The sequence below is a fragment of the Odocoileus virginianus genome, chromosome 2 (genome assembly GCF_023699985.2).
Source record: "Odocoileus virginianus isolate 20LAN1187 ecotype Illinois chromosome 2, Ovbor_1.2, whole genome shotgun sequence".
In the NCBI taxonomy this organism is placed as follows: domain Eukaryota; kingdom Metazoa; phylum Chordata; class Mammalia; order Artiodactyla; family Cervidae; genus Odocoileus; species Odocoileus virginianus.
Genome location: NC_069675.1, coordinates 90253293 through 90280712, shown reverse-complemented (window position 1 = coordinate 90280712; position 27420 = coordinate 90253293). Strand labels below are relative to the sequence as shown.

The 27420-nt window shown below is 38.1% G+C and overlaps 1 protein-coding gene across 11 annotated transcripts in view; it reads left to right on the top strand.

The window, feature by feature from the left end:
- The window catches only part of DENND1A (DENN domain containing 1A), a 527524-nt gene that overhangs the window by 127772 nt on the left and 372332 nt on the right, over positions 1–27420 (top strand). For 10 of the 11 annotated variants that reach the window (XM_070452577.1, XM_070452573.1, XM_020872163.2 and 7 more), the window contains one exon: positions 17379–17422. The exons of the other annotated variant lie outside the window; for it this stretch is intronic. In XM_070452577.1, coding sequence (XP_070308678.1) covers positions 17379–17422 — 44 coding nt within the window. The remainder of the gene's footprint in view (positions 1–17378; positions 17423–27420) is intronic. 11 annotated transcript variants of the gene reach the window in all.

Below are 27420 nucleotides of genomic sequence, written 5' to 3'. Positions count from 1 at the left end.
ATCAAGTTCAGTTATGGTACAGCAGTGTGACTGTAGTTAACAATACTGAATTGTGTACCTAGTTGAAATTTGCTAAGAGTGTAGATCTTAAGTGTTCTCACCACACATAAGAAAGGTAACTATGTATTATATTAGGTAATGGGTAGATTATTTAGCTTGGTTGATGATTTCAAGGCCTGGGCCCAGCCAGTGGGTGGCCTTGGCAAGGGCTCTGGAGCCCTGCAGGGGGCTGTGTCCTGCTGGCCTGAGCTGGGTGAGCTGGAGGTCCCCTGGGAGACCAGGGATCTGCCTCTTACCTCACTGTCCACCTAACCACCGCCACTGTGCTGACTGTCGGCTGAATAGCCCACTAACTGTCACTCACTGATAGTGGTTGCTTGTGGGAGGGACTCACTGTGGTGCTAACCAACGGGTGAGCAGGACCACTAATGGTCCCGTGGTAACTGATGCCTGCTAATGGGGTAGGGGTGAGGTAATGGTGCATAGGAAAGGCTGTGTACTATGGTCTGCGTTTGCCACACTGTTACAAATTTATAGGATTCAACAATCACAGATTGAAGAATGCTTTCCCAAGGCACTGACCATACCTTCTCCCTACACATCCTAGCCGGTACACACCAACCCTGTATAACAGAGCAGGATGAGCACAGGCCTTAGCAGGCAGCCATTGCTGGGCCTCATTACTCCACACCATGTTACTGGGCTCTGCTGTTGGTCGGTGCCTCAGTGGGCCCTACCCACAAGCAACCAACTGTCAGTGAGTGATGGTTAGTTGTCCTGCTCAGCTATTGGTCAGCATCACAGTGGGCCCTGCCCACAAGTAACTGTATGTGAGGCACCATTAGGGAAGCGATTCAGCAAAGGGTCAGTGGTGTGGTGGTCCTCAAGTGGAGAGTGAGGTAAGAGGCATATTCAGGCCTTCTCTTGAAGGCCCTCCAGCTCACCTGGCCTTGGACCAGCAGGTGAACTGAAGGGCCCAGGAGACAGACTGGGGACTATGCCCTGCAAGGCTCCAGAGTCCTCACTAAGGCCCTTCACTCGCTCTGGTCCGGCTTTGAGGCAGTGGTGAATCCCTTCCTCCATCCCTGTTTTTGTGACCTAATGGCAGTGGTCATCTGCCTGGGTGTCAGTTTGTGGAACCTGGCCCCTGCCTTTTGGGTGACTTGAGGAGACTGAGGGCTAGTTGCTTTGGTGCCTGATTCCCTCAGGGATAACAGCTGGGCAGGGTATGGGAAACTAGCTGTGAAGGAACTGCCAACGGAGATCTGCCTCCTCTTAGCCAGGACTGGGACCTTGGAGAGTGAAAGTTGTTCCTTGGGACCTTGCCCTTTCCTGTCAAGACAGAGAATGCCATTTCTTTGGTAGAGATTTAGAGGAGCAGCATTACCTGACCATGACCTGACCTCAAGAATAAAGGACCTGACACCAATAAGTTTGTAGCAACTAACCATGCCCCTCTCTCACCTTTTGCTTTTAAAGGGGCTGCTGAAAGCTTTCAGTAACTTTGGGGTTCTTAGAGCATGAGCCACCCACCACCTTGCATGAACCTGTAATAAACCTCTTTCTCTGTTCCAGACTCTAGTGGTTAGCATTAATTGGCCTCACTATGCATCGGGTACATGGGCTTGTGATTCAGTAACACCTGCACCCCACTGCACCACCACTGCCCTCTTCTTTGACCACACAGTTCAGGTAGCATTCCTTTTTCCAGCACCGCACCCTTTGGAAGACAAGCCATGTACTGCTGCCGTGGTAGCTCAACATACACAAGAAAGTTCAACTATACTTCCTTTCTGGGGTCCCCTGGAACTTACAGGAATTAAGTCTGCCTCATAAACTTTTCAGGATTAAGTAAAATAATGGATGTGAAGCACTTTGAACATTGACTGGCATTAGTAGATGCCTAACACCTTTTCCTCCATGCCACCCAGAGGTAGAAAGCATAAGAAAGCATATAAAAACAATAAACAACTTCTGAGGTAACCAACTATTCAGTTCCTCTGATGGATCTTCTGCTTTTGTAGCAGAATTTTTACCAAAACTGTATGTATTCTCAGGCTGTACTTGAAATCCTGCCCTTTCCCAGTCAGCCCTGCTATATTGTTGGCTCCCATTTCTTTCCAGGCGAATGACTGATCTTTCACATTTGTCCTGTTTTCCTCATTAGGCCAGAGTGTTCCTTATTCAAGCTGGATTCCTAGCCTGTCCTTGCCTTCAGTTACCCATCATTGGCCCTATCCAAGAAGGTCCAATCTTGAGAACCAGTAACTGTCTTGAGAACTGTAACAGAGTGTGGCTGAGTGCAGCTCTTAACACATAGCCCTGGCTGTATGCCATGACCCCCACACTTTATTTCCAGGCAACAGTTATTGCAGGACCTGTTAGTGGTCCTGCTCAGCCATTGGTTGGCACCACAGTGAGCTCCTCCCACAAGCAACCAACTGTCAATGAGTGACAGTTAGTGGGCTATTTGGCCAACAGTCAGCAAAGTGGTGGTGGTCAGGTGGACAGTGAGGTGAGAGTCAGATCCCTGGTCTCCCTGGGGTCCTCCAGTTCACCCAGCCTCAGGCCAGCAGGTGAGCTGGGGAGCCCAGGAAACAGATTAGGGGGCTGTGTTCTGCTGGGCTCTAGAGCTTTCGCCAAGACCACGCACTGGGTGGGCCCAGGCCTTGAGGCAGTGGTGAACCTCTTCCCCAACTCCTGTCTCTATGACCTAATAGCAGCGGCAGTCTGTCTGGGTCACATTCTGTGAGACTTCACCCTCTGGGCAGCCTAAGGGTCAGTTGGGTGGTGCCTGGCTCCCTCAGCGATGACAGCTGGCCACTGTCTGGGGACCTGGCCCTGAGGGGAACTGCCAACTGAGATCTACCTCCTCTTAGCCAGGATCTGGGAGGGTGAATGTTGTGTCTTGGGACTTTGCCCTTTCTTGTCAGAACAGAGAATTAACATTTGTTTTGGTGGAGGTTACAGGAACTTCATTACCTGACCATGACCTTACCTCAAGAAAAAAGGATCTGACACTAAGAAGTTTGCAACGATAACTACACCCTCTCTTACCTTTCCTATAAAAGGGCTTTGCTGAAAGCTTATGGGAATTTGGGATTTTTCAGGCATGAGCTAACCGTCTCCTTGCAGGGCCCTGTAATAAACTTCTCTCTGAATTTATTCTGATGTTTTGTTATTGTTTGGCCCCTCTTTGTCTTGCGCACAGAAACTTACATTTCAGTAACAATTTCAGTAACCCCCAGATTGCAGCTGGGAAGAACCAGCCTTGACAAAGTGTCACACCTATTCTCAGGGGTGAATTGCTTGTTTCTTCAAATGTATTTATGTGAGGGATCCTGTGAGCAAGTCTTAGGGAAGCAATAAAATGGCAGCTTTTCCTGCTGTACCTTTGTTTCAGTGAACCCTGAGCACAAGGTAGTTCTCTGAGAATCCAAGTTTATTCGGACTTGGAAAAGAGTTACTTCTTCAGTAACTTGAAAGAAGTTACTGAAGCTTTGACAATGGTTAACTTTAGGCAGCAGAGGATTGGGATTATTTTTCTTCCCTCTTCTTTCCCTGTGTCCTAGCCTCCGCCCTCCACCTAACTGCCCTTCTACCTCCATTCCCCCCACGCCAAATGACCCACATATCCTGTAAGCCCTGTTTCTCACCTATCTCCACTGAGCCATACCTCAGAATGGTTGTAGAACCCAGAAGCTAGGGGAACCTTGATGAATTACTCCTAGGAATTGGCTGACAGACTGGATCTGAGTGTGAGGAAAAGAACAGAAGTTCAGTGATGGACATGTTAAATTTGAGATGTCTGTTAGATATCCAAGTGGAGATCTTGAGTAGACTGATAAATGAGTCTGGAGTTGGGAGAGGCCAGAGCTGGAGAAATATGCAGTTGACAGTGTGTATTTGTTTGAAGTGATAAAACTGAAAGAGACCAGCAAAACAGACCACCAAGAAAAAGTGAAATCCAAAGACTAAACTCTGGGGCTCTTCTTTCAGAAGAGGTCAGTAAGAAGCCCAAGGAGCTGCAGTGGGACAGAGAAGTGAGATGCTCTGAAGCCACATGAAGAAAGTAGTTCAAGGAGGAGGAAGCAGTCATGGTGTCAGATGTTGCTGAAGGTCAAGTAAGATGAGGACTGAGGATTAATTGATGTCAAGAGTAAGAGTCATTGGTACATGAGTTGTTTTAGAGAAGTGGTGGGGTGAAAGCTTGGTTGGCATGGTTCAAGAGAGTAAGAGGGTAGGAATTGGTGACAGTGAGTATAGATACTCTTCTGAGGAATATAGCTTTAAATAGGATGAGAGGCTGTATATTGTCACCCTGCTTATTTAGCTTATATATAGCAGAGTACATCATGCGAAATGCTGGGCTGGATGAAGCACAAGCTGAAATCAAGATTGCTGGGAAAAATATCAATAACCTCAGATACGCAGATGACACCACCCTTGTGGCAGAAAGTGAAGAACTAAAGACCCTCTTGATGAAAGTGAAAGAGGAGAGTGAAAAAGTTGGCTTAAAACTCAACATTCAGACAACTAAGATCATGGCAAATAGATGGGGAAACAATGGAAACAGTGAGAGACTATTTTTTTGGGCTCCAAAATCACTGCAGATGATGACTGCAGTAATGAAATTAAAAGACGCTTGCTCCTTGGAAGAGAAGTTATGACCAACCTAGACTGCTTATTAAAAAGCAGAGACATTACTTTACCAACAAAGTTCTGTCTAGTCAAAGCTAGGGTCTTTCCAGTCATCATGTATGGATGTGAGAGTTGGACTGTAAAAGCTGAGCGCCAAAGAATTGATGCTTTTAAACTGTGGTGCTGGAGAAGACTCTTGAGAGTCCCTTGGGCTGCAAGGAGATCCAGCCAGTCTATCCTAAAGGAGATCAGTCCTGGGTATTCGTTGGAAGAACTGATGCTGAAGCTGAAACTCCAATACTTTGGCCACCTGATGCGAATAATTGACTCAGTGGCAAAGACCCTGATGCTGGGCAAGATTGAAGGCAGGAGAAGGGGACAACAGAGGATGAAATGGTTGGATGGCATCACCGATGTGATGGACATGAGCTTGAGTAGGCTCTGGTAGTTGGTGATGGACAGGAAGGCCTGGCATGCTGCAGTCCGTGGAGTCACAAAGAGTCGGATATGACTAAGCGACTGAACTGACTGACTCAGGATGAGAGGAACAGAGAGGTAGCCATGGTGAGGAGGTGGGCTTGACCTTTAAAAAATATTGCAGAAAAAATAGTAGGTTTGCATGCTGATGGATAAGATCCAGCAGACAGGTAAAATTAATAGAACAAAAGAATTGGTGGAGCAGTATTGAGCTGGTGAGAGGGGATATGATCCTAGTTCACAAGTAGAGGAAGGGTCTTTTCAGACCCTGTGGACAGTTCTTCATAGTAATGGGATGAGGGCAGAGTCTTTGGGGTCAGAGATAATAAGTGCATAAAAGTGGCAGAGGAGACTTGTGATAGTTTTCTTTTGATTGCCCGATTTTCTCACTGGAGGGGCAAATTAAGATAATTAGTGTTAATTGAGGTTGAGGAGGTTGGAGAAAGTATGACATAGTCATTAAGGAGAGTAAAAGAGTAATGACTTAAGGAAAATGTGGTATAATTACCAAGTCACATTGAAGCTCACTTACAGTGAGTAATTCAAATTTAAAGTTAGTCAGCACAATTGTGTGGATTTCTTTAGCCACAGTCAGGTACAGGGGTGCAGGTAGATAACTAGATTTAACAAGGATTGTGGTTTTGCCAGGTGAGGAGGACAAAGTAAGAGAGGCATGAATGAGTCAAGGATGTCGGTGAAGGAACAGTTACAAAGTAGAATTTAGGCTAGGTAAGGAAGATAGTGTAGATTTGAGGTGGATGAAGGGCAGTGAGAAGATTGATAGAGTGTAGGTCATTGTGGAATTGAAGAATGAAGTTGGGTTGCTTTAGAGAAGAATGAACTGAAGGAAAGGAGGTAGGTCATGGTTGGAGCCTGAGGTACTTGAGATTGTGATTATTGAGGGGGTTTCAGTTATTGGAACTGTAGAGCTCAGGTATGACCCTGAAAGTTAGTAATTGCGATTGCTGGAGGACAGGTTCCTTGGGCGGGGAGGAGGGCAAAGAGGCAAGAATTTTGGGATTTAGAAGCATCATCTAAGTGATTATGTAGCAAAATCAGTAAGACCATGGTGGGAGTAGTGGCAGAGTGAGGGGCAGTGCACCAGGATTCATGAAGTTTAAGGAGTGAAAATCCGTAGATGACAGCAGGGTTAGGAGGAGGAATATAGTCTGGTGACTCTACTGAAATCTGGGGTTTTGGAAGATGAGGGAGGGAGTTTCCTAAAGTGACAACAAGTAGCAGAGACCACCTACTCCACCTTCAGGTCAGTGGGAAGAGAAGTGGAAGAAGTGGAGAGGAAACATTCACCACTTGAGAGGGCTCACAAGGAAGCCAGCTTTTGACCACAGTGAGAATGTGAGAATGTGTTGGTAACTTAGAGGTTGAGAGTTTTGCTACCAGCTGACCATGAGTGCTAGAAAGAAAACTTCTTGAGTCAGGGAGCAGTGTAAGTGAATGTGCCAGCTTGCTATTCATTTACCAGCCATGTGTAAAATTCACTGCACTTTAGACTGTGGACATGGTTCCTTTTTAATTTTTTTTAAGTGCTAGGGTGATTGAATATTAATTCATGTAAGAATATATAATTGGCCAAATGTATAAATTCTGATGTCTGACAGCATGGTCTGATTTAGATGTGAGAAAACGTCACATTTTGTAGGAAAGTAAATTGATCAGGCGGGCTAGATTTGAGGATTTGTTTTTAAGAAGTAGGGATGAAATTGTGTGGGTTTGTCTTTTTTATATATGTAATTTTATTTACTTTTGGCTGTGCTGGATCTGCTGCTTGGGCTTTTCTCTAGTTTTGGTGAGCAGGGGCTATTCTCTAGTTGTGGTGTGCAGGCTTCTCATTGTGACGGCTTCTCTAGTTGTGGAGCTTGAGCTGTAGGGTACATGGGCTTTAGTAGTTGTGGTACACACATGGGGTCAATAGTTGTGGTTCCCGGGCTCTAGAGCACGGGCTCACTAGTTGTGATGCTTGGGCTTAGTTGCTCTGCAGCATGTGGGATCTTCCCGGACTAGTAAGTGAACCTGTGTCTCCTGCGTTGGCAGGCAGATTCTTTACCACTGAGCACCAGGGAAGTCCTGGGTGGGTTTGTCTGAATGGCCAGGCTAAGGATTCTAGCTTTTTAAAAACATGAAAGTCTTCAATGATATTAGAAGAACCAAACAGAGCTGTGTATTAAAATAGGAAGTTAATGAAGATGATCTCAATAATTCTTCAGAATGAGTCCAAGTGTGGTGAATAAAGCATGGTCAAGTTTAGTTCTGTACATTTTGGAGACCATCCGGGTTGTAGACCACCAGGGTTTTAGGGAAAGTGACCAAATTGTAACATATAAGACTACTCTCAATAGTGTAGTCTCCACAGTAAGCCAAAGGAGTAAGAAACGAGGGAAAGTTACAGGGATGTGTTTATGGGATCTTCAAATGATTTTGCTAACAGGATACTAGTAAAAATTAAAAGAACCATTCTAAAAAAAATTAAATGTAGAATTACCATATGATCCAGCATTTCCTCTTCTAGATAAATATCCAAAAAAAAAACAGGAATTCGAACAAATATACGTATACCTACGTTCATAGCAACATTATTCACAAAAGAAGAAACTCGTGTCCATAGATAGGTGAATGGAGAAACAAAATGTGGTGTGTACATACAATGGTATATTATTCAGCCTTAAAAAGAAAGGAAATTCTGACACATGCTATAACATGGATGAGCCTTGAAGACATTGCCAGGTGAAATAAGCCAGTCACAAAAGGACAAATATTGTATGACTCCACTAATGTGATGTACCTAGAGTAGTTAAATTCATAGAGGCAGAAAGAATGGTGGTTGCCAGGGGCTGAAGGAGGGGGAGCGAACAATGGCCAATTTTTTTTTAATGGGTTCGGAGTTTTAGTTGGTGAAAATGAAAGTTTTGAAAGTGGATTATGGTGATGGTTATGCAATAATGTGAATAATGTATAACGCTACTGAAGTGTATACTTAATGGTTAAAATGGCAAATTTTATATGTATTTTACCATGCACACACACACAAGCGATAAAGGATGTAGGAACTGCTTCTCTAATGATACAGATAACAACTAGACAACAATGAGTTGTTTCTCCAGGAAAGAAAGGCAGAATTTTGGTATAAGAAAATTGGCTGGCAGGCATAGTATGTTTGCCTTGCTGGTGTGTCAGCTTTATATGAACTGTGCACTAGTTTGGTCTTGGTTCTCAGTACCTCAGGTTTAGAGGTACTTGGAAACACATTTTCTTCTATAGGAAGACATTTTTTTTTTCTGTGTTCTAATTTGTTTTGTTTAGCCAGTGACTTTTTTCATAGATGATACAAGGATTAACCTCTAGCCTTCAAAATTACTCTGAATTTTTAATATGAACTTATCTTTGAAATATTGTGTTTACTATTTGAATCAAGTGTTAGTTACTTTGGAGTCATTTTATTTATATCCTGAACTTGGCAAAAAAATTTAAATAGAAAAATTGGAAAGCTCTCCTTCATAATCTGCTAAAGCATGTTTCTTGATCACATGTTTTAGTTATTTGTCCAGCTGTATTCTTATTGTGGAGACACAACAATGACTAGAAGACAGATCAACAGGAGAACATAAATAAATAAAGGCAAAAATGAAAACCAGTGTTGGATTCTTAGTAGTCTGGTGCTTCTAGGCTGACTCCCAGCTCTGTTACTTAACTCTGGATTTGTTCTTAGTGGGTCTCACTTTTCTTATTTATAAAATAAGGTTATGTCTACTTACCTGGCAGAGTTGTTGTTAGGATTAAATAAAATAATAAAATAAAGTTACCTATGGCAACAACTGGTATACCTAGGCATTTAGGAAGTGGTAACTGATAGCATTATAACTATTACTGCAAAAATCTTTAATAGAACTATTTCTGAAATCTAGAATGCGAACTTAGAAAGCAAAGGAATTAGCAGAAAGGTCCTTCAGTTTATACAAAAATTCACCTCAGGGTTTCAATAAGTCCGGGAGAGTCCCTGGTGCATTTGATGTTTACAGATCATTAGCAAACAGATGCCAGGAGGCAAATAAACTGTAGCTAAAGGATTTTTGAACCACTGATGATGCAGAGAAAATCAGTTTCTGATAAAGTTGTAATATTTCTAAGTAGGTAATAGCAGGCAATGGGAAATTTTTAATTGGGTTTATAAAACTTTATTTCAGGAACACATGAATTTCCAATTTGAGGTACACCTATACATCTGTTGCCATCTAATTTATAGTGCTTGCTTGTTTCTCCACTGGGGTTAATAATACAACAACAACCAATATTTATTGTGCGCTTACTATATGCCAGTGCATCTTTAGTAAGCCTGTGGCATTCAAAGGCTTCTTTTCAATTGGATGTTTTGAAATTGGCCTTTTGTCCATTTGGAGAGACAGGGTATTTAATGAATTTATTCTATTTATTTTATTATGCCAAAATATCTGTTGGGTATATATAATCTGTAAGACACTTTGTAGGAGACAAAACTAAGTAAAACATGGGCCTTGGACTCACAAATACTTATTCATTCTCCCTTAGGCTGTTCAGAAGGAGCCTGTGGTGGTATGAGGTGAATCCTGGTGTAGCCCTGGACTCTGCACCTGCCTCTGCCACTCCTTCCCTGAAGTTTTTTCTGTCCTGGCCCAGGACTAGGCTCAGTGCCCCTGTGCTAATCACTACGATAGCATTTATCAGGCCTTGCGATGCTTGCTGGTTTAATTCTTTGTATTCTGCATTAAATTGTAAACTCATGGAGAGCAAAGACTATGTCTTATTCGTCAATGGGGCCAATCACTTTAGAGGATTTTCACCGTATATAAATACTAATTTTCTAACTTTGAGTGATAACTTACTGCCTTTTTAACTGATAAAATTGTGATAGTCCCAATATCATAGCTTTGTCATGAGGATAAAATTAGACATTTTATGTAAAATGCCTTGTTATAGTGCTTGGCACATTGTGTGAAAGTCACTCAGTCATGTCCTACTCTTTGCGACCCCATAGACTATACAGTCCATGGGATTCTCCAGGCCAGAACACTGGAGTGGGTAGCCTTTTCCTTCTCCAGGGGATCTTCCCAACCCAGGGACCGAACCCAGGTCTCCTGCATTGCACATGCATGTTCTTTACCAGCTGAGCCATCAGTGAAGTCATGTGCAATTCCCCAGTGGAAGTAGAGAGACTGTCTTTTGTATCAACACAAACAGTGAGGTGTGAGGGCTCTTGGAACTAACACTGTGGTTTTTCATTAGCTGAGTTTTTGCCAGAAAAGAAGAGGTAACTTTTTTCTTGTTGGATTCAGGGATTGTCCAAGGGCATGAGAACTCCCTTCCTGTTCACCGGGTTTTATTTAGTTGTACTTTCTCTTTCTTCTCCTCCTCATCATGCTTATTCTAATAATTCTACACTTTCCACTTTTGATCAAGGGTTTCCAAGGTGGCACTAGTGGTTAAAAACACCTGCTAGTGGTAAAGTCTCCTGCCAGTGCAGGAGACTTAGGAGACAAGGGTTTGATCCTGGGGCTAGGGCTGAGTACGTTGTGGGTACTCAGTCAATAGTTGTATTTGAGTAGATAATTAAGTTATCTCTGTTCACCAAACTTGACAAATGTAATGTATCTATTAATGAAGACCATATGCAGTGATCCCACTGTAGTAGTTCATAAAAGGCACAGCTGTCATTTAGGTTGTGTCTGAAGTAATTCACATTGGAATAAAAATCTGATACTTGTGGTAATCTTTAAAAAGGTGGGGTAAAACTAATCTTAACTCCTAGAGAAATTAAATGGAAGCCTGAGATTATAACCATTAAAAACCTCATCAATATTTATCAGTCTGATAGATTTTTACAGATTAGTTCCAAATTTTGAACCAGTGTAAGAAACTCTAAATATTTAAATAATAGTGAAAGTTGAAAACCAGGATATTCAGTAGGGAACAAGGCAAGTATAAGTGAATGTGTTCTTTTGACTTTTTTCTTCCTTTCCAGCACACCATCTCTTTTCTGTTTTAAATTTCTCTTTGGAATTTGACTTAGGCTTGATTTTTGGGTTTACACAGCAGAAATTTGGTTGATGATCAGATTTGTATTCCTGTAGTGAAATTGGTTTATGAGAAATATTTAAAATTATCAGTTAGTAGTGGTATTTGCTGGTCAAAATCTATCAGCATTCTCTAGAAAGATAGATGAAACTCTCTAGATTTTACTGCATAATGTCAATGGACTCATTATTTGTAGAACAGCTGATGCATTTAGTACTTGTTGGTTCACTTAATTGGTAACTGTACTACATTCATAACTCCAACAACTGAAAACAATAGGTCAGTGTCTGTTGTTTATTCATAAATAGTCACATCCAAGCAGGATATGTCTGAAAGGCAAAATATGGTTAGTTTGAGGAGAAATCTGGCACATGAATGGTTCCATTGCTTAACATACTGAGGTGGGTTGTGCTCTCCTTTACTGAATAATGCTATTTGGATTTTCATTATAGGTGTAGATGGTGAACCGCTCCTGTGTTTATTAAGCTGGTTGCTGTGAATTAGTATTTGAATGTATTTTAAATGCCATTGTTGAGGGGAAAGTCTAGAATAGAAATATGGTTAAAAATTGGTGATGACTCAAAGTTTTTATGTCTTAACAGTTTTCATGTTTTAGAGCAAAAAGGTAATACCTAGAATAGATTTTTAAGGTAAGAAATCCCATTGGTATATGCACACTGAATGTTCATTTAAAGTACTTTGAAATGATTTTTTAAAAAATTAGTGAATTATTCTCCGTTGTAATTTCAGAATAAAATCTGCATTTTGGATCAGTAATTTTTAAAATAGGTAGTTTATTTTATTCTTATTATTAATGTGTTTTTTAAACTGTAGTTATAGTTGCTTCACGTAGCTGAGTCCATTTCTGCTGTACAGCAAATATCCCCTCTTTTTGGATTTCCTTCCTATTTAAGCCACTGCAAAGTACCAAGTAGAATTCCCTGTGCTATACAGTAGAGTAATTTTTAATTAATAATTTTTAAAAGAAAAGACAATATAAATTATTTTGTTTCATTATGGAAAAGGGAAATGTGGTTTTTTTTTAACTATGTGAAACTTTTCTTTCAAAAATATATTTTTTAAATAAGTGAATTTTAAATCTTATAAATGAAATAATTTTCTAGAATGATTGCATTTAGTTAAAATGCTAAACTAATGATTCAGTTATTTTATAAAATAAAGTGGAGCTTTTTGTAGCTAAAACAGATTTAATAGGCAGTGTCCTTGAAGCTCTTCATTAGTTTAGTGCAGTCCAGTTTGAAGTCCTACTGTCAAGAAACTTTAATTCTACATGATACAAAGAATTAACTTCTCTTCTTGAAGATTAAAAGACAGTTTATTTTTAAGTGTTTTGAGGAAGATTGAGTTTGTCCTTAAAATGTACAACTTTCTAGACTATTTTCTGAGGGTCTATATTTTTAGTATATAAAAATGGAAAGTGTTGTTAGGGAAAGAGCAGTGTAATGGACTGTTACTCGTTTGCAGCATATTCTCATCTTCTCATCTGGAAAATTAAATCTGATTACAGCTTGGATTAACATTTATGGTTTTAGGGGAAAGGAAGATAGTATCTTAAACTCCATGAAATTGAACAATGAGATTATATCGTTATAGCTCATTTTAAAGTCTCACTGTAACGGGGCATATTTTTATTGTTGTAAGCTTAAATGTGTTCACTATTTGTCTCTTATTCACTGAAATATCCTAGAGATAATGGTTGGAATTTAGTGGGTGTTATATACAACGTTTTCGGCCTTGGTATCTAGCATGTTAAAGTGAAAGCAGTGTAGATGTCTGTGTTAATGGCTGCATTTGCAGTTTCTCTTCAATTCCCTAAAAGAGCTCCAATTGCAGAAGATTGTATCACTTGATTAAAGGCACAGTTGCTACACCTTTCACAGAAAGTGAAATCAGTGTATTTCTCAATAATCAGTTAAAGCGTCTTGCCTTGACCCTTCCAATGGAGTCAGTCATTGGTGTGGCAAAGGAAAACAGGAGGATAATTTGGTAAGCTATGTGTTTGTGAGTATGTACACTTTTTAGTTACCAGTTTATGAATGGGCCCTCATACATAAGCACGGTACTTCTATGAATTATTTTGCATTTCTGTCATAAAAGATCTGTCTGCCACGTTTTCTAGAAACTTTAAGCCTAAGGCAGAGCTCAAGGTTTTGGAGCCTGTGTAAAATAATTTATAGTGCCTTTCCAGTAAGTCTTGCCCAAACTCTTATTCTGTTAATTAAACATCCTGTGGCAATCTGGTATATCTTAAAGATTTAATAGTATGTTATAGTAAAAGGCTATTGAGATAGAAGAAAATTAGCTTTTCTTTAAAAAAAAAAAAAAAAAGCATTTCTTCTGAGATCAGTTTTTTTGTTTTTGTTTTGCTGTGAAGACATAGGCTATTCAGCATAGTCATGTCATATCTACTCTTGAATGCTCTTGGGAGTCCTATACTGTAAACTGTCTGATTTAAATATGGAAATGCTTTTGTGACCTCCAGTGGAAGTGGTGCACATGTGTCAGTGTGGGGTCAGTGTCTTGCATGGTCACAGTGCTGAGAGAAGGTAGTGTCTCATCAGACTGACATCATGCAAAACCTTGTTCTAGAGCCAGCTATCTCTTTTTAGCCTTATGTGGTTAAATCATGTATGGACTCTTCCATACCATACATCTTGTTAGCAAGGTATTTTAAATACTTTTCAACAAAAAGGTTGTGTTTTCCTGGGAGATGTTGAAGTTGATTTTTAATTTTTTAAATAATCTGTTGAATATGGAGAAATTTGCTGAGAAAGAAGGGTGTAGTGCATTTCTATATTAAGTTCTTAATTTTCTGTCAGAGGGACAATTCTTAGAGAAAGCTTGACATATGCTGATAACTATTCTTACTACCAATGCCTAAACAAATTGTTAATTTTTCCTTTTTTCCTTGGTAGTACTCTCATCTTCAGATTTTTGCGTTGGAAGTTAGCTGTTTGGTGACACTGCATTTGGCAGTGAGGGTATGAATGTGAGAAGAAATTTTGGAGCATTAGCAATTATAACATTGGATGGTGGGTAAAGAAACAGATACATAAATATTAGACTGATGTACAGTTTTCCAGTGTATGCTATTTTCCATATAAAGATATAGAACATTTCATAAAATGTTCCCAGACCATTTAAAACTCAAAGAAATGCAGCTGATGCAATGAAATACATAGAGTACTTGTAAAAGCATACAGACACGCAAGTGGATTGCTGCCAGACAGAAAATTTAAAGGCGGTTTACTGAACTGCAGGGTGCTCGGTTTTGTACATGTGCCATGCTGAAACTGTTAGTGAGGCGGGTGTTGTGTTGCTTGAGAAAAGCAGATTGTATTTGGACCTTTTTAACTCAGATGTTTCCAATGTCGATATTTTGGTGACATTAAGGCATTACAGTCGACTCAATGTGAAAAATGATTTCAACCTCCTGTGCAAAATAGACATTTAAAGAAAGTTCATACAAATTTTTTTTTTTAGTTTTTGTGTTAATTTTTACAAAATAGCTTTCATAGTTTTATTAACTGTCAGACTGGATCTTTGAGCTAATTGAATGGAACTTTATAGGTTGGGCTTCGGTTTTAAAAGGCATTGCCTTTTTTTTTTTTTTTAAATGCTGCTGTTGAGAGTGTTAAAGACCTATGAAGTTTGCTTTTATAAATCTCAGGGTCTTACAGAAAGGGAATCAAAAGCTTTATGCTTGAGTCATTGTAAATAATAATCCATGTATTATCTTGGAACATGATTCTGTTAAAATCTGGGAGTCTCACTCTAGGGTTAGTCTCAGGACTGTTGAAAGAATTTAGTTGATGAAGGTATTTAGTTGATGCTGCCTATCATTGAGGCAGTTTAGAATAATATGGTTTGAATGACACCCGTCTTGGAGTTCCATGGTCATTTTTACTTTCATTGTATTAAAACAAGTTGATGTTTTTCATCTATTTTCCTTTTCTTTTTACAATTCTATGTATATATGAATAAAGTGCATTTAAAAAATTTATTTTATAAATAAATTAAATTATTTATTTTATAAATAAATAATTAAAAAATTATTTATGTAGTTTATTGTTAACATGGTTGGCTTAGTTGGTTAAAGAGATTTAAAGACCTTCCTTTTCCTACTTATAAGCAAACATTTTTAAAATTGAAGAATATACCACAAATTTTGGTTTCTGATATTCATCCTCTCAGAAAATGGTGATAAAAAGTAGTTCTTTTTTTTACTTTGTTCCATCTTTATTTCCATTGGTATTTTTGTGGTTCCCAAGAAGCAAACTATTGCAGAAAAGAGAACTTGATATTAAAGATTTATATGTGAGTCATTTTTGTATGAAGTTTTCTTGTTGAAGAGTTAACTGTTCACCACATGACAACTAGAAGAAAAAGAATAAGCCTTAGATTATTTTGTGGCTTTTCCAGCCTCTGTGTTACTGTGTCCATTGAGCTGCATTTCGCAGGGAGTGTGAGGGGTGGGTCTCAGTAGCAAATTTTAAATCCTAAAATACCAGTTATTTTTCTGGATAGAGTCATTTATGTATATTTTAGGAATTAGAGCCCTCTTTTTGGATCTTCTACTCCACCCCCACAGCACATTTTTAGGGGTTTGCTGGGCTTGTGGCTGTCTCTTTGCATCCTGCTGGCAAGTCCCCATTCCCCCCACCCCCATCCTCACCCCTACCCTGGACCTAGTGCTTTTCATGCCGCAAGATTATGCCTTCTGGCCTCCTGTCACAACATCCACAAGTCCTGGTGTGTTTTCAGCAGCTACTTCCTCTGACTTACCAGAACAGCCCTGCAAGGTACTGCAGTGAGGATTACTCTAGAATTCTAGCAGTACTGGTCTGGACATATCATTGTTGTCTTCCTAGTATTTGCAGATGAGGGTAAAGAAATTTGTCCCTAGTTTTGAAGTCATCCAGAAGACACTTTAAGAGCCAAAGTAGTGTACAGGTAGTCTCAACTTTTCTGCACCACCTATTTTGGGAAGTTCTGCTTTTTGTGTGACCTTTTGAATATTCCTTTATTAGTCTTGAGTGTTGAAAAATGACATCCATTGACTTGAAAACTAGCATTTCGAAGATTTAAATGTAGTTTGTGAATAGGCCCATAATTTCCCCCCTTTTTGATTCTTTAATTGCAGAACAGTTAATTGCATTTTTATCTTGTGACTTGTAGGACTTTAACTTTTACATAGATTCACTTCTGTGCTATGGAGAAACAAATTGATATTTTAGAAGACAGATATGACAGCTGAGTAGTATATTCTGTACCCACTGTGGTCGGGGACCCTCAAATATTGTGCTTTTGAAAGCATTTTGCATTGATACATGATTTCTCAAATAGATACTATTCGGATCACTCTTCTTAATGTGTCTCTGAGGAACCAGATCTCTCTTGTTAGAAAAGACTGAATGTTTCCCTAATCAATAGCAAATGGAGTACTAATAGCTTTTAATTAGTATACTTCTATATTGATTTAGAGATGATGGGTTATCCTGCAGTTATGGTTGAAGAATCAAGTGACCACTTTCCTGATTCCATTTTAAATAGATTGGTCATGAAAGACATCTTCACCTATGTATGTTTATAGTTTCTGAGCAAGTCTAATCTCATATGATATTTTGTTAACACTGATAAGCTAAAACTATATTGTTTTCATCTATTTTCAAGAGAGCATAGATATTTGGGGAAGAATTTATTTTATTTTTAAAAACAGGAAATTTTACGTTTCTTCCTTGAAAGAATTCTTGTCTGATCCTTGCCTTTACCTTGACTTCTCCCCCACCCCTACCCACACATACCAAGCCCACATCTGTAACTGTGAAAAGGATACTTCTGATAAGAGAAGAAAAGTCAAGCAGATTTAAGACTCACTTTCTCTGGAAAAATGTATCGAGGGCAATTTGCAGCTGGCAAGATTTTTGCATTAGGTAATAGTCTAAAGTTAACAGTAGCATCAGGTCTTTAAAATTTTTCTTTTTTATATTTCTGGAGGAGGGTAATGGGAGTGCCTCACTGAGTCCTTCCTTGTGCTCATCAACATAGCAGCCTCAGCTGCCCCCCTTGGATCCCCTGCCAGGGCTGCTATCATCTTCTGATCAAATATTAATGTGTGATCCTCTGCTTGCTCACTAATCCAAAGCCAATTAATATTATCTGTCAATTATTTACAGATCCTGAGGTGCAGAGGCAATTCCCGGAGGACTACAGTGACCAGGTTCGGAATGCGTAATTAATTTTTTACATGACAAAATTTATTTCAGAGTTGTTCAACATATTATTACTGTTCTTTTTACTGAAAGAGATAAATGAATTTTTAGAAGGAAGGGAAACAGTAATTACGAACCTAAGACAAAAAGTAAAACATACTGAAGTAGGATTGAAAATATTGGCGCTAGATTTGGGGTGTTACCTTCAGGGGAAACATGCACAAAAAGTAAGGAAGAAAACCTCTCACAAATTTTACTTTTCACTTTGAGGTATGCTACAGTCTGCAGTTCATTAGCAAGTCCTTTTCAGATTGCCTGTGAACTTTTTTTTTTTTAATGTTATTTAAGCAGTCAGGAACCGGTATAACAAAAAGGTAGGGAGGATGGAAGTTTATAACATTTCCTAAAATTGTAAATGAATTATGAAACTGTGTTATGGTGGTACTTAAAGGAGAAGATAGATACACATGCAAGAATGGTCTTTAGGGTGAGGGTGGTTTTAATGATGGTAGTGAAAGTTGTTTGGCGAGTTGGTCTTGCCATCGTGCCATCTTGAATTTCTTGCATTCTGCAGGCATGGAATGGAGTAGAAAGAACTACTTTACTCACAAAATACTGCTGAAGTTCTGAAGTTGCTCTACTCTTTATAATTAAATCCAGGTTATACATTCTGGATTTCAGTTTCTATCTTGAGAAATATTAGAAATGTTTCGTAGCTTTTTGGGGTATACCAGCTTTTTGGGGTATATTATGTTAGTATACCAAACATGCATTTTGGTATACTTATTTTTAAAAGGTTTTGAAATAAAAGCATCCTCGATTACATAATAAACTTTAGAAAGCATTTTACATGTGGTATATTGTACAAAATAACATTTTTCTGAAGTGCCTCCATTTAATTTTGTGTATTAAAAATGTCCTTGAATGAGGGTAAATACGGTGGAATATAACTATCCAGTACAATAAATAGTACCACCTTTGCAGTGTGGCCTATTGTATAGAGGGCAAGGCATCTTATACATCTTTAGGAATATCACTGGATAATCAGGATAAGAAGATGCTTGGTCATGAGATATATTGTACAGGAACCCAAGAAAACTGGTATAGTTTGCTTTGCATATCATCTCAAGACTTTAAAATGAAATTTAACAAAAATAGTCATTTTCTCACTCTACCCTGGCTTCATCTTCCAACAGGAAAGTTAAATTTTTATCTTACCTTAAAGTTAGTATGGAATTGAGCCCTTTGGATTTGATTTACACAATCCAAAGATTATAGGATCTTATAAAGATTTTTTTCTTTAGACAGTGTTTAAAGGGTGGAACATCTTAAAAGTTTTGTGTGGAATAGACTTGCTGCCCCGGAGGAGGAAATGGCAACTCACTTCAGTATTCTTGCCTGGAAATTCCATGGACAGAGGAGCATGGCAGGCGTACTCCATGGGGTCGCATAGTTGGACATAACCGAGTGACCGAGCACACATGCACATAGTTCTTAAGAAAAGTGAAAGTGAAGTCGCTCAGTCATGTCTGACTCTTTGTGACCCCGTGGACTGTAGCCCACCAGGCTCCTCCGTCCATGGGATTCTCCAGTCAAGAATACTGGAGTGGGTTGCCAGTTCCTTCTGCAGGAGATCTTCCCGACCTAGGGATCGAACCCAGGTCTCCCACATTGCGGGCAGACGCTTTAACCTCTGAGCCACCAGGGAAAAGAAAATCATTCTTTAAAATGTTGTTGTCTAGGTAGATGATCTTTTTGGTCCCTTGATCTGAATTACCCAATGAGAAAAAATTATGTAGGAGAAAACTTAACATACTTGACACCTGGGTTTATTCTTTTAAACATAGTTTCTTGCTATATCTGAAAATTTGTGAGCACCATGATCTTTTTTTTTTTTTTGGAGGGGGGTAACTTTAAAAAAACTTGCATGGTAATATGTTCATGAGCAAAAAGCAATTTAGGAAATAAAGATAAAGCAAAAATAAAAGAATGAAAAGAAAGAAAATACAAATCATCAAAATTTTACTACTCAGGAGATAACTACTGTGATAATTTGGTGTTTATTTTTTCATGTTCTCTAAGTGTATTTATGTGTTTATGTTTGGGTAGAGTATGTATATATACAGGTGCTCCACATACATACACATAAAATGTGAGATAGAAATAAAGAGAAATACAGATTTTCATCAACTCTGTCATTGCATATAGTGCCCATTTTCCTGATTAGGTATTGTCGTTTTGTTAACTTAGTTCTCTTTACTTTAGTTAATAAATAGTCTTATAAGTATTTTATGTATTAAAGTTGGAATAATTCAAAATTATAATAGGAATCTAAAAAACAATAACTTTAAACTATTTTAAAGTTCTCTTAGGATAGGCATTTGTTTAGATCAGTGACTTAGTTTGGAGATTTGGAGGATGATACTCATAGGCTGGATGTAGACTTATAAATGTATGTACATCACTACCTTACTTGATATCTCTTCCAACTTGACACAGTGTTTCCCCAAGAAATTTGAGAGTTGACCTAGATGTAAAGGAATTGAGACCTGCATTTTTTTATTTATCTTTTTATAATTTGGATTCTAATATTAAATGTTTGTTCTTAGCATTTGTTGGATTAAGCCAAATTATCTTTCCCTTGGTGTGCCATTATAAAGGAATTCTTAGAAATATCTCTGTTACATATAATATAAGCCTTAAATGCTGAATTTGTACTTAATCTAGACAATATTTCTAGTATTAACACATCTGTGGTGTAACCCATAAGGAATATTTAGGACAATTCACCACAAAGCATAGCAGTTATTACTACACACACACGACCCCCCCGCCGCCCAGTTTTTCCCCATTCGCTTAAACTACTGGTGCTTGTTTTTACATATAGTGTATTTCCCATGTACCAGCACACTTGATCAGAGACGCTTGCTGCTGCTAGATGTTTTATTCTGTGTGTTCTTTGTACCTTACAGTAAAAGAATCTGTCACAAATTATTGTGGCTCACTGCTTTAGAAACTGAGAAAAAAGGGAGGTTAGATTGACATCTGTGACTGAATAATGATGACCAGCCTTTTGGCTCTCCTTGAGCCACAAAGCTAGCACTGCCTTTAGAGTGGAAAAAGAAGTAAGAAGAAAGGGGAGGGATAAAAGAGAGTTACAAATCTGTGGTCCCGGAGATGTATTACTGTTGGGCCAGTTGTCTGCGTGGTATGATAATCCATTTTGATCTTCTCTGTCTTAATTGTCTGCTAAAGACAAATGGGCAGTAAAAGTTCATCAGTTTCATCTTTTTTGCTTCTCGTTTAGAAGCAGAATAAATGATCCATCACTACAGAAGTAGCCTTTCTTTCTGACACGGAAGTAATGCAGACCCAACACGTTTTATTAAAATGTTTTCCCCTCATTATTTCAGTCCTCTCAGCTCTGATAGATCTTACTGTTTCATAAAAAATGTAATCTGAAATGTAAATAAGGGTCTTGATACAGAAGGAAGTAGTAATGAGCAGCCTGAGCCACATTTTAGGACTCTTGATGGTAATTACTGACAAAGTGATTTCTCTGTGCCCCCCCTTTTTTTCTTCCTTAAGTTGTCTGTGACACCCTCAGACTGCAATGACATCTATGGTTTAAAACCATTAAATCACTGTAGCACTCAATATTTCCTTTAAAATCTGGTAGGCTTACTGTCTTAAAACCTGAAAGTACAGGCTTTTTTTGTCTTAATTCCTGAAAGATATGCAATGCCTATGTTTTTTGAAAGAGAAAAACAAACAGCAACAAAGGCAAAAGCAGGGTCTTTTCAGAGTTCATATTACTTATTCATCTGCTTTTGTTTAATGCTTAGCTAGTTTAAATACAAAAACATCAACATTAGTAGGATCCTGAATTGGAATGGATCCTGCATTAAAAAAAGAAAAAAACCAAAAACCTGTTAACAACACACGTGTGAAATTTAAAAAGTTATATCTCTCTTAAGTGTAATCTGAATAAATCTAATTTTTTTTTTTTTAAGGTTAAGGTTACTAAATTACAGATACAATTTTTGAGTTACTTTGGGTTTGGGAACTTAAACCAAATTCTTTTCATTCTCTTACTCTAAGTTTATATAATATAGCTCTTAGTAAACCTAATAGAAAATTTTTGTTAAAAAAGAGCATAATCATAATAATATGCTTCATTTCTAGAAATGGTTTCTCAAAGCTATCAACATGTCAATCTAGCATTAAAAATAAGAAAGAAAACCACAATATCTTTCCCTGCTAGAAATAGCCTTGTAATTAACTAAGTGGATTTATAATTATTCTATGTTTACTGTATTCATTCATAATTATGGAAATAATTGGTAAAACTTTATTCATTGTGATTAGTGTAGTTTTAATGAATACTAATTGAATTGAAGGAGAGGATAGTTAAATTAACATGTTAGCAAATTATGGTCACCCCTCTCATCAAAATCCCATCTTTGGCTTTAAAACCCGATTTTTCAGATTAAAAAATGAGCCCTTAGTAATTATAACATGTGGTATGAGATAATTTAGAATAAAGATATAGTACCCTATCCCAGAGAAGATTTCCATAAGTAGCTTTTTAATGTGTCAGGTATAATAGGTATTACACCTACAATTTTAAAATGCATTCGTTTTGATGTGATTTACTTCTTGTACTAAAACATGAAGAATTAATCATTTGTTCTCACAATTGTACTTTTTCGTAGCCTGTTTGTTCTGAGAGTGGTGCTTAGAGTTGAATGTGCTGGAAGTTGATTCTCCACTGTGCTCATCTATATTTTGATGAAATATAGCAAATGTCTTAGAGCTCTTTAGCTAGAAGTCTGAACATACCTACCCATCCCTGTATTTGTAGATCGCTTTTCAGAGTTGCAGGTAATTTTTCTTTCCACTGGCACTGAAACAGAGGTTATAATGAAACCAACAATCTTTATGCATTTATAGAATCTATAAAAATTTTATGGAAATCTTTATATAGAAACTAACAGTGTTTCTAGTATAAGCTCCATAAGCAATGTAGAAACATGGTACATTGGGAAAAATAAAAAGGTACCCTTTCTTTTATGGTTTTATATGGTCTGTGTGATTTTAAAATTTCACTATAGGCAGTTAAGCAAATTGTAAAAACATACATCACCTATATACTAAAAAGGAACAAAAATATGTTGCATAACTTAGGCTAATTGTGATGGAAATTGGCATTTCTGAGTTGCATGTAATTACTTAAATATGGAGTTTTCATCTGTTCATGGTTCTTCAGGTATGCTCTAAAAAAAAAAATTAAGCTCAGTTATTCACAGTATATATGTAGATTGAAAGATTCTGATTTGAAAGGCAACAGAGATAATATTTAATCAAGACTCCCTACTTATGTATTGGCGATTGCCTCCTTCTTTTAGTGAGCAGCTGTGTATGGAAACTTCCAAGTTATTTTCTTCAAAATCTTGAGCCAGAGGTTGGACATTTCTATTCAAAACTTGTTCCTACCCTGATGAATTGAAAGAATACTCTCTAATAAAGCTACAGATATAATGTACAGCTCCTACATTTTTCCTTACTGTGAAAGGAAGCCTCATTGCACCAATATTGTATAATATGACACACATGTGCAGTATTTACACAAAATGGAAAACAAGTGATAAAATTTGATTTTCCCATTGTTTAACTGTTAAGCAGAGAAACATAAGCAGCAGTGTACCTGGTTTGTATAAAATGTGACATTGATTCCATAAAGATTCCCCTGGTCTTTTTATAGTGACTTGTCAAAGTGGTAGAATCCACCAGTTGGAATTGAGACTTTGGGTTTGTGGTTTTTTGGGCCTTGCATTCACCAAGCTCACAAAGAATGGAATTGGACCTGGGTGTGTCCCATCTTGTTGGAAACTTCTGAGCTTTCTTTCTCCCCTCTTTTTCTCCAAAAGTAGGGCTTCCAGCCCACTCATACAGTTCATTCAGATTTGATCCATTTTAAATGGTGAAGTCAAGTTTGGTCCTGGAAACTTTTAATGACACTCTATGCCATGGAACAGAATTTGTCAATTGATTTGAATATTATCCAAGGGATTTACTTATGTAAGATTTCAAGATGTTTAAATGTTTAAACATTTAAAATGTTTCCAAAATCTGGCTTTAAAAATGCTAACTTACAAGTAGCTACATTTTCTGGGTTCCCCGCCCTCCATGTCTGTTTTTGGTGGCAGAAACTGTGTTGGAGACTAGATTTGATTTTGTGCATTAATTGAGTGAGAGATTAATAAGTACAGTATCTGCAGAATATGATCTGGACACCGTACTAGGTAAAGAAGAAGGAAGAAGTAGAAGATTCCATCTCCCCCAAAGGTAATACATGTTCAGAGTGTTTTGATAGGTTATAGGACAATGGCATGGCCAGAAATTGGGAATACTACTTTGAAAACTATAAGCTTTGGGTAGTGATACCACCGTGTAGTCACAGTTCTGCAGTTTCCTGTTCTTTGTGTTGTGAAGCCATAGAAGTTAGTAAAGTTAATAAGAGTGGTACAGAGAAACTCAAGTGGAAGGCCTTGGAGCTGCCTTTAAAGAAGATATCATCTTTTACGTCTATTTTAGATGTGTGCTTTTCTAAAAGTCAATGTTGATTCATGGATTTTTTTCAAACCCTCTTGCTCAAAAAGGTCTATTTCCATATTTCTTAATAGCTTGTCAGTCTGCAATTGTAGGTAGAATTGTAATTTTTTCATCCACAGATAGAAGCTCTTACTTTCTTCAGACCCTAAAACCTAGAAAGTAATTGTTCAGCGTAATGGCAACAAAGCACCAGACTGAAGCAGTTTTCTTCAAGTAGGGCAGTCTTTACTATCATCAAAGGTATATTTTGAGGGACACATTACAGATCCAAAAAATTCCTTTGATAAGATTGCAGGTATATAAATACATCCCAAATTAAGTGCTTGCTTCTTTATATATATTTAAAAGTGTCCCATTCTTATTTAAATATTTTACAAGTTATAGGCTCATGAATGGGAAAAAGTAATCCTAAAAACTAATCTTTCACAGGTTGCCTCTTATTTCTCCCTATGCTGTTATAAGTCAAATTTATTACCTTGATTGAAAACTTTTAGTGTTTGGTGAAGAAAAACCACTTTGTATATAATGGGTGCTATTCTTGTCATATGTGTGTCTTTCATTCCCTACCCTCCCACCCCATTTCCAGAAAAGGGTGAATTTGAGAATAGGGTGGGGTTGGATTGGATTCTTAATGAAACTGTATCTCAAAACTTTAAACATTTAGCCAAATTCAGTTGAAAAATTGATACATTTTCTGATTTAAGGCTCTTTTGAGTTGAAGATTTTGTCCCAATTTGGTCATTCTCCAGCTGTTACAGTTATATAGAAGGAACTCATTAAAAAGACAAATTCTTTTTGACTATTCTTTCTGAAGTCATGCCAGGCTATACAGCTATGTTGTACTACTACTTACTTGAACCTGACCCTAGGAAATGAAATTACATAATCCTTATATATTCCTATTAGAAGTATTCTCCTGGTTTTATTCTGGCTCCCAAAAAGCTCTGGCATATTTTAGACATTTCTGAATACTATTGGAGTCTTAATTTCTGGTGAGTTATTCAGTTCTGATAACTAAGTGGATTATGCTTGCTTTTGGGAGCTGTAGTCTGAGTCTTAACTTTAGCCTTACTTTATCAGTCCTTGTTGCTCATTTGGATGTACCCGCAAGCCTGCACCAAACCCTGTTTATTATCCCTCCTAAATTGCTCTCTAGTCTGTCCTATTCTGCTGTTTCCCTCCTCATTCACACTCATCTTCTTTCCTGTGGAGTCTTCCTAATGACCTACAACAAACTGACCTTGTAATCAGTACCTTCTATAAGATGGCCAGAGATATCTTTCTAAAACCTTAATCAAATCACACCGTTTCTCTTACGTCAAAACTCCTGATGGTTCCCTGGTGCCTTCAAGATCTACTTCAAATTTTTTAACTTGGATTTAAGGCCCATCCCCTTGCCCCAACCTCCAGCCTGGTTTCCTACCACTTCCCTTAATAACCAGACATAGATAGAATGTTTCACTATTTCCCAACGTGGTTAGCTCTCTCCCACCTCTATATTTTTGTCCAAGATATTTTTATGGTTGAAATGCCTTTCTCATTTCCCTCCCATCCAACATACTTACTTTCAACATTAAATGCCCAGTTTATTGTCACTTCCTCTGTGCAACTTACCCTGACCTAGTCTCTTTATCCTCAGCACTTGGAGAGCACTTGGAGCATCAATTCCTTTATTGTATTGTTTGAGTGAGTGAAAGTCATTCAGTCGTGTCTGACTCTTTGTGATCCCATGAGCTATTATAGTCCATGGAATTCTCCAGACCAGAATACTGGAGTGGGTAGCCTTTCCCTTCTCCAGGAGATCTTCCCAACCCAGGGATTGAACCCAGGTCTCCCATGTTGCAGGTGGATTCTTTACCAGCTGAGCCACAATGGAAGCCCAAGAATACTGGAGTGGGTACCCTATAGTTTCTCCAGGGGATCTTCCCGACCCAGGAATCAAACCAGGGTCTCCTGCATTGCAGGTGGGTTCTTTACCAACTGAGCTATCAGGGAAGCCCAATAAATAATTGTATTATTTATTTACTGTGAACTCTTCAAATATAGGAATGACCGTAGTCAATATTACTGGCTCTTCTTAGCAGTTAGGATAAATTAGGGGGCAGTGAATAATTGTGAATATGAAGTATATTAATACACAGACGTAATTGCTAAGGAGCTCAGATTCCAGAAAGGATAGCACAGAACTTTTGGAGACAGCTCTGTCATTTACTGGAATTTACGTCTTTGGGGTTTCATTTTCTCACCTGTAATCTAGAGATAATTACAGTAAAGGCATCTTGGGATTCTTGTGAGGTTTAAAGTGATTTGAAATGTGTAGAGTGCTCAGAATAATACCTGACATTTAACAATAGCCAATTATTATAGAGTGCCTACTTTTTCTAGGGAACAGATGCAAGGTAACAGGGTAACCTGGTTTTGGTGCCTTTGTTTTGTCAGGTATTAGGGTTATGTGTGATAACATTGCCTTGAGAATTTCAGACTGATCCTAGGAAGAATTCCGAAAAATTTTTTCTAAGGACACACTGTTCTAGAGCAAAATTTAGAGAGGTCAGAAGAGTAAGAGAGAGTACTTTGTCAAGTAAAGATGAAGAGATATGACCTGAAACAAGTCCCGAATATTAATGTTCATTGGAGGGACTGATGATGAGGCTGAAACTCCAATACTTTGGCCACCTGATGCGGAGAGCTGACTCATCTGAAAAGACCCTGATGCTGGGAAAGATTGAGGGCAGGAAGAGAAGGGGACAACAGAGGATGAGATGGTTGGATGGCATCACTGACACAATGGACAATGGGTTTGGGTGGACCATGGGAGTTGGTAATGGACAGGGAGTCTTGGCCTGCTGCGGTTCATGGGGTCTCGAAGAGTTGGACACAACTGAGTAACTGAACTGAACTGAAAATGTACAGAAAATATGGAAACTCTTTAAATGGTAATAAAAGGATTTTAAATAGCTAATTACTTTTATTTATTTCTGCTATGAAATCTGTATATTGAGACTTTCCATTTTTAAAACCTCAAATTTAGTAATGGGTCTCACTGTCCTTGTAAATTAGCCTTTTTAGTTGTAGGTAGTACTTTGTATTATTTGTGTTTACTTTCATTTGAAAAAATACTTATATGCAGTGGGACTAATATTCCTCTAGCTACCATAATTTCAGACTTTGGTCAGTTTCAGATTTCAAATGTGATACAACATGAAGCCTAGACTGTGAACTAGTTTGTGTGTGTACATATGATTGTGTATGTATATCTATATCTATCTATATAGCAGGTAGAGTTGGTGGGTAGAAATGGAAAAGAAAATTAACATTGTTTTTTTTTTTTAAATTGAATTTACCAAAAATCATGTACTGTCATATCAACCTTGTGAAACATGTAATACTG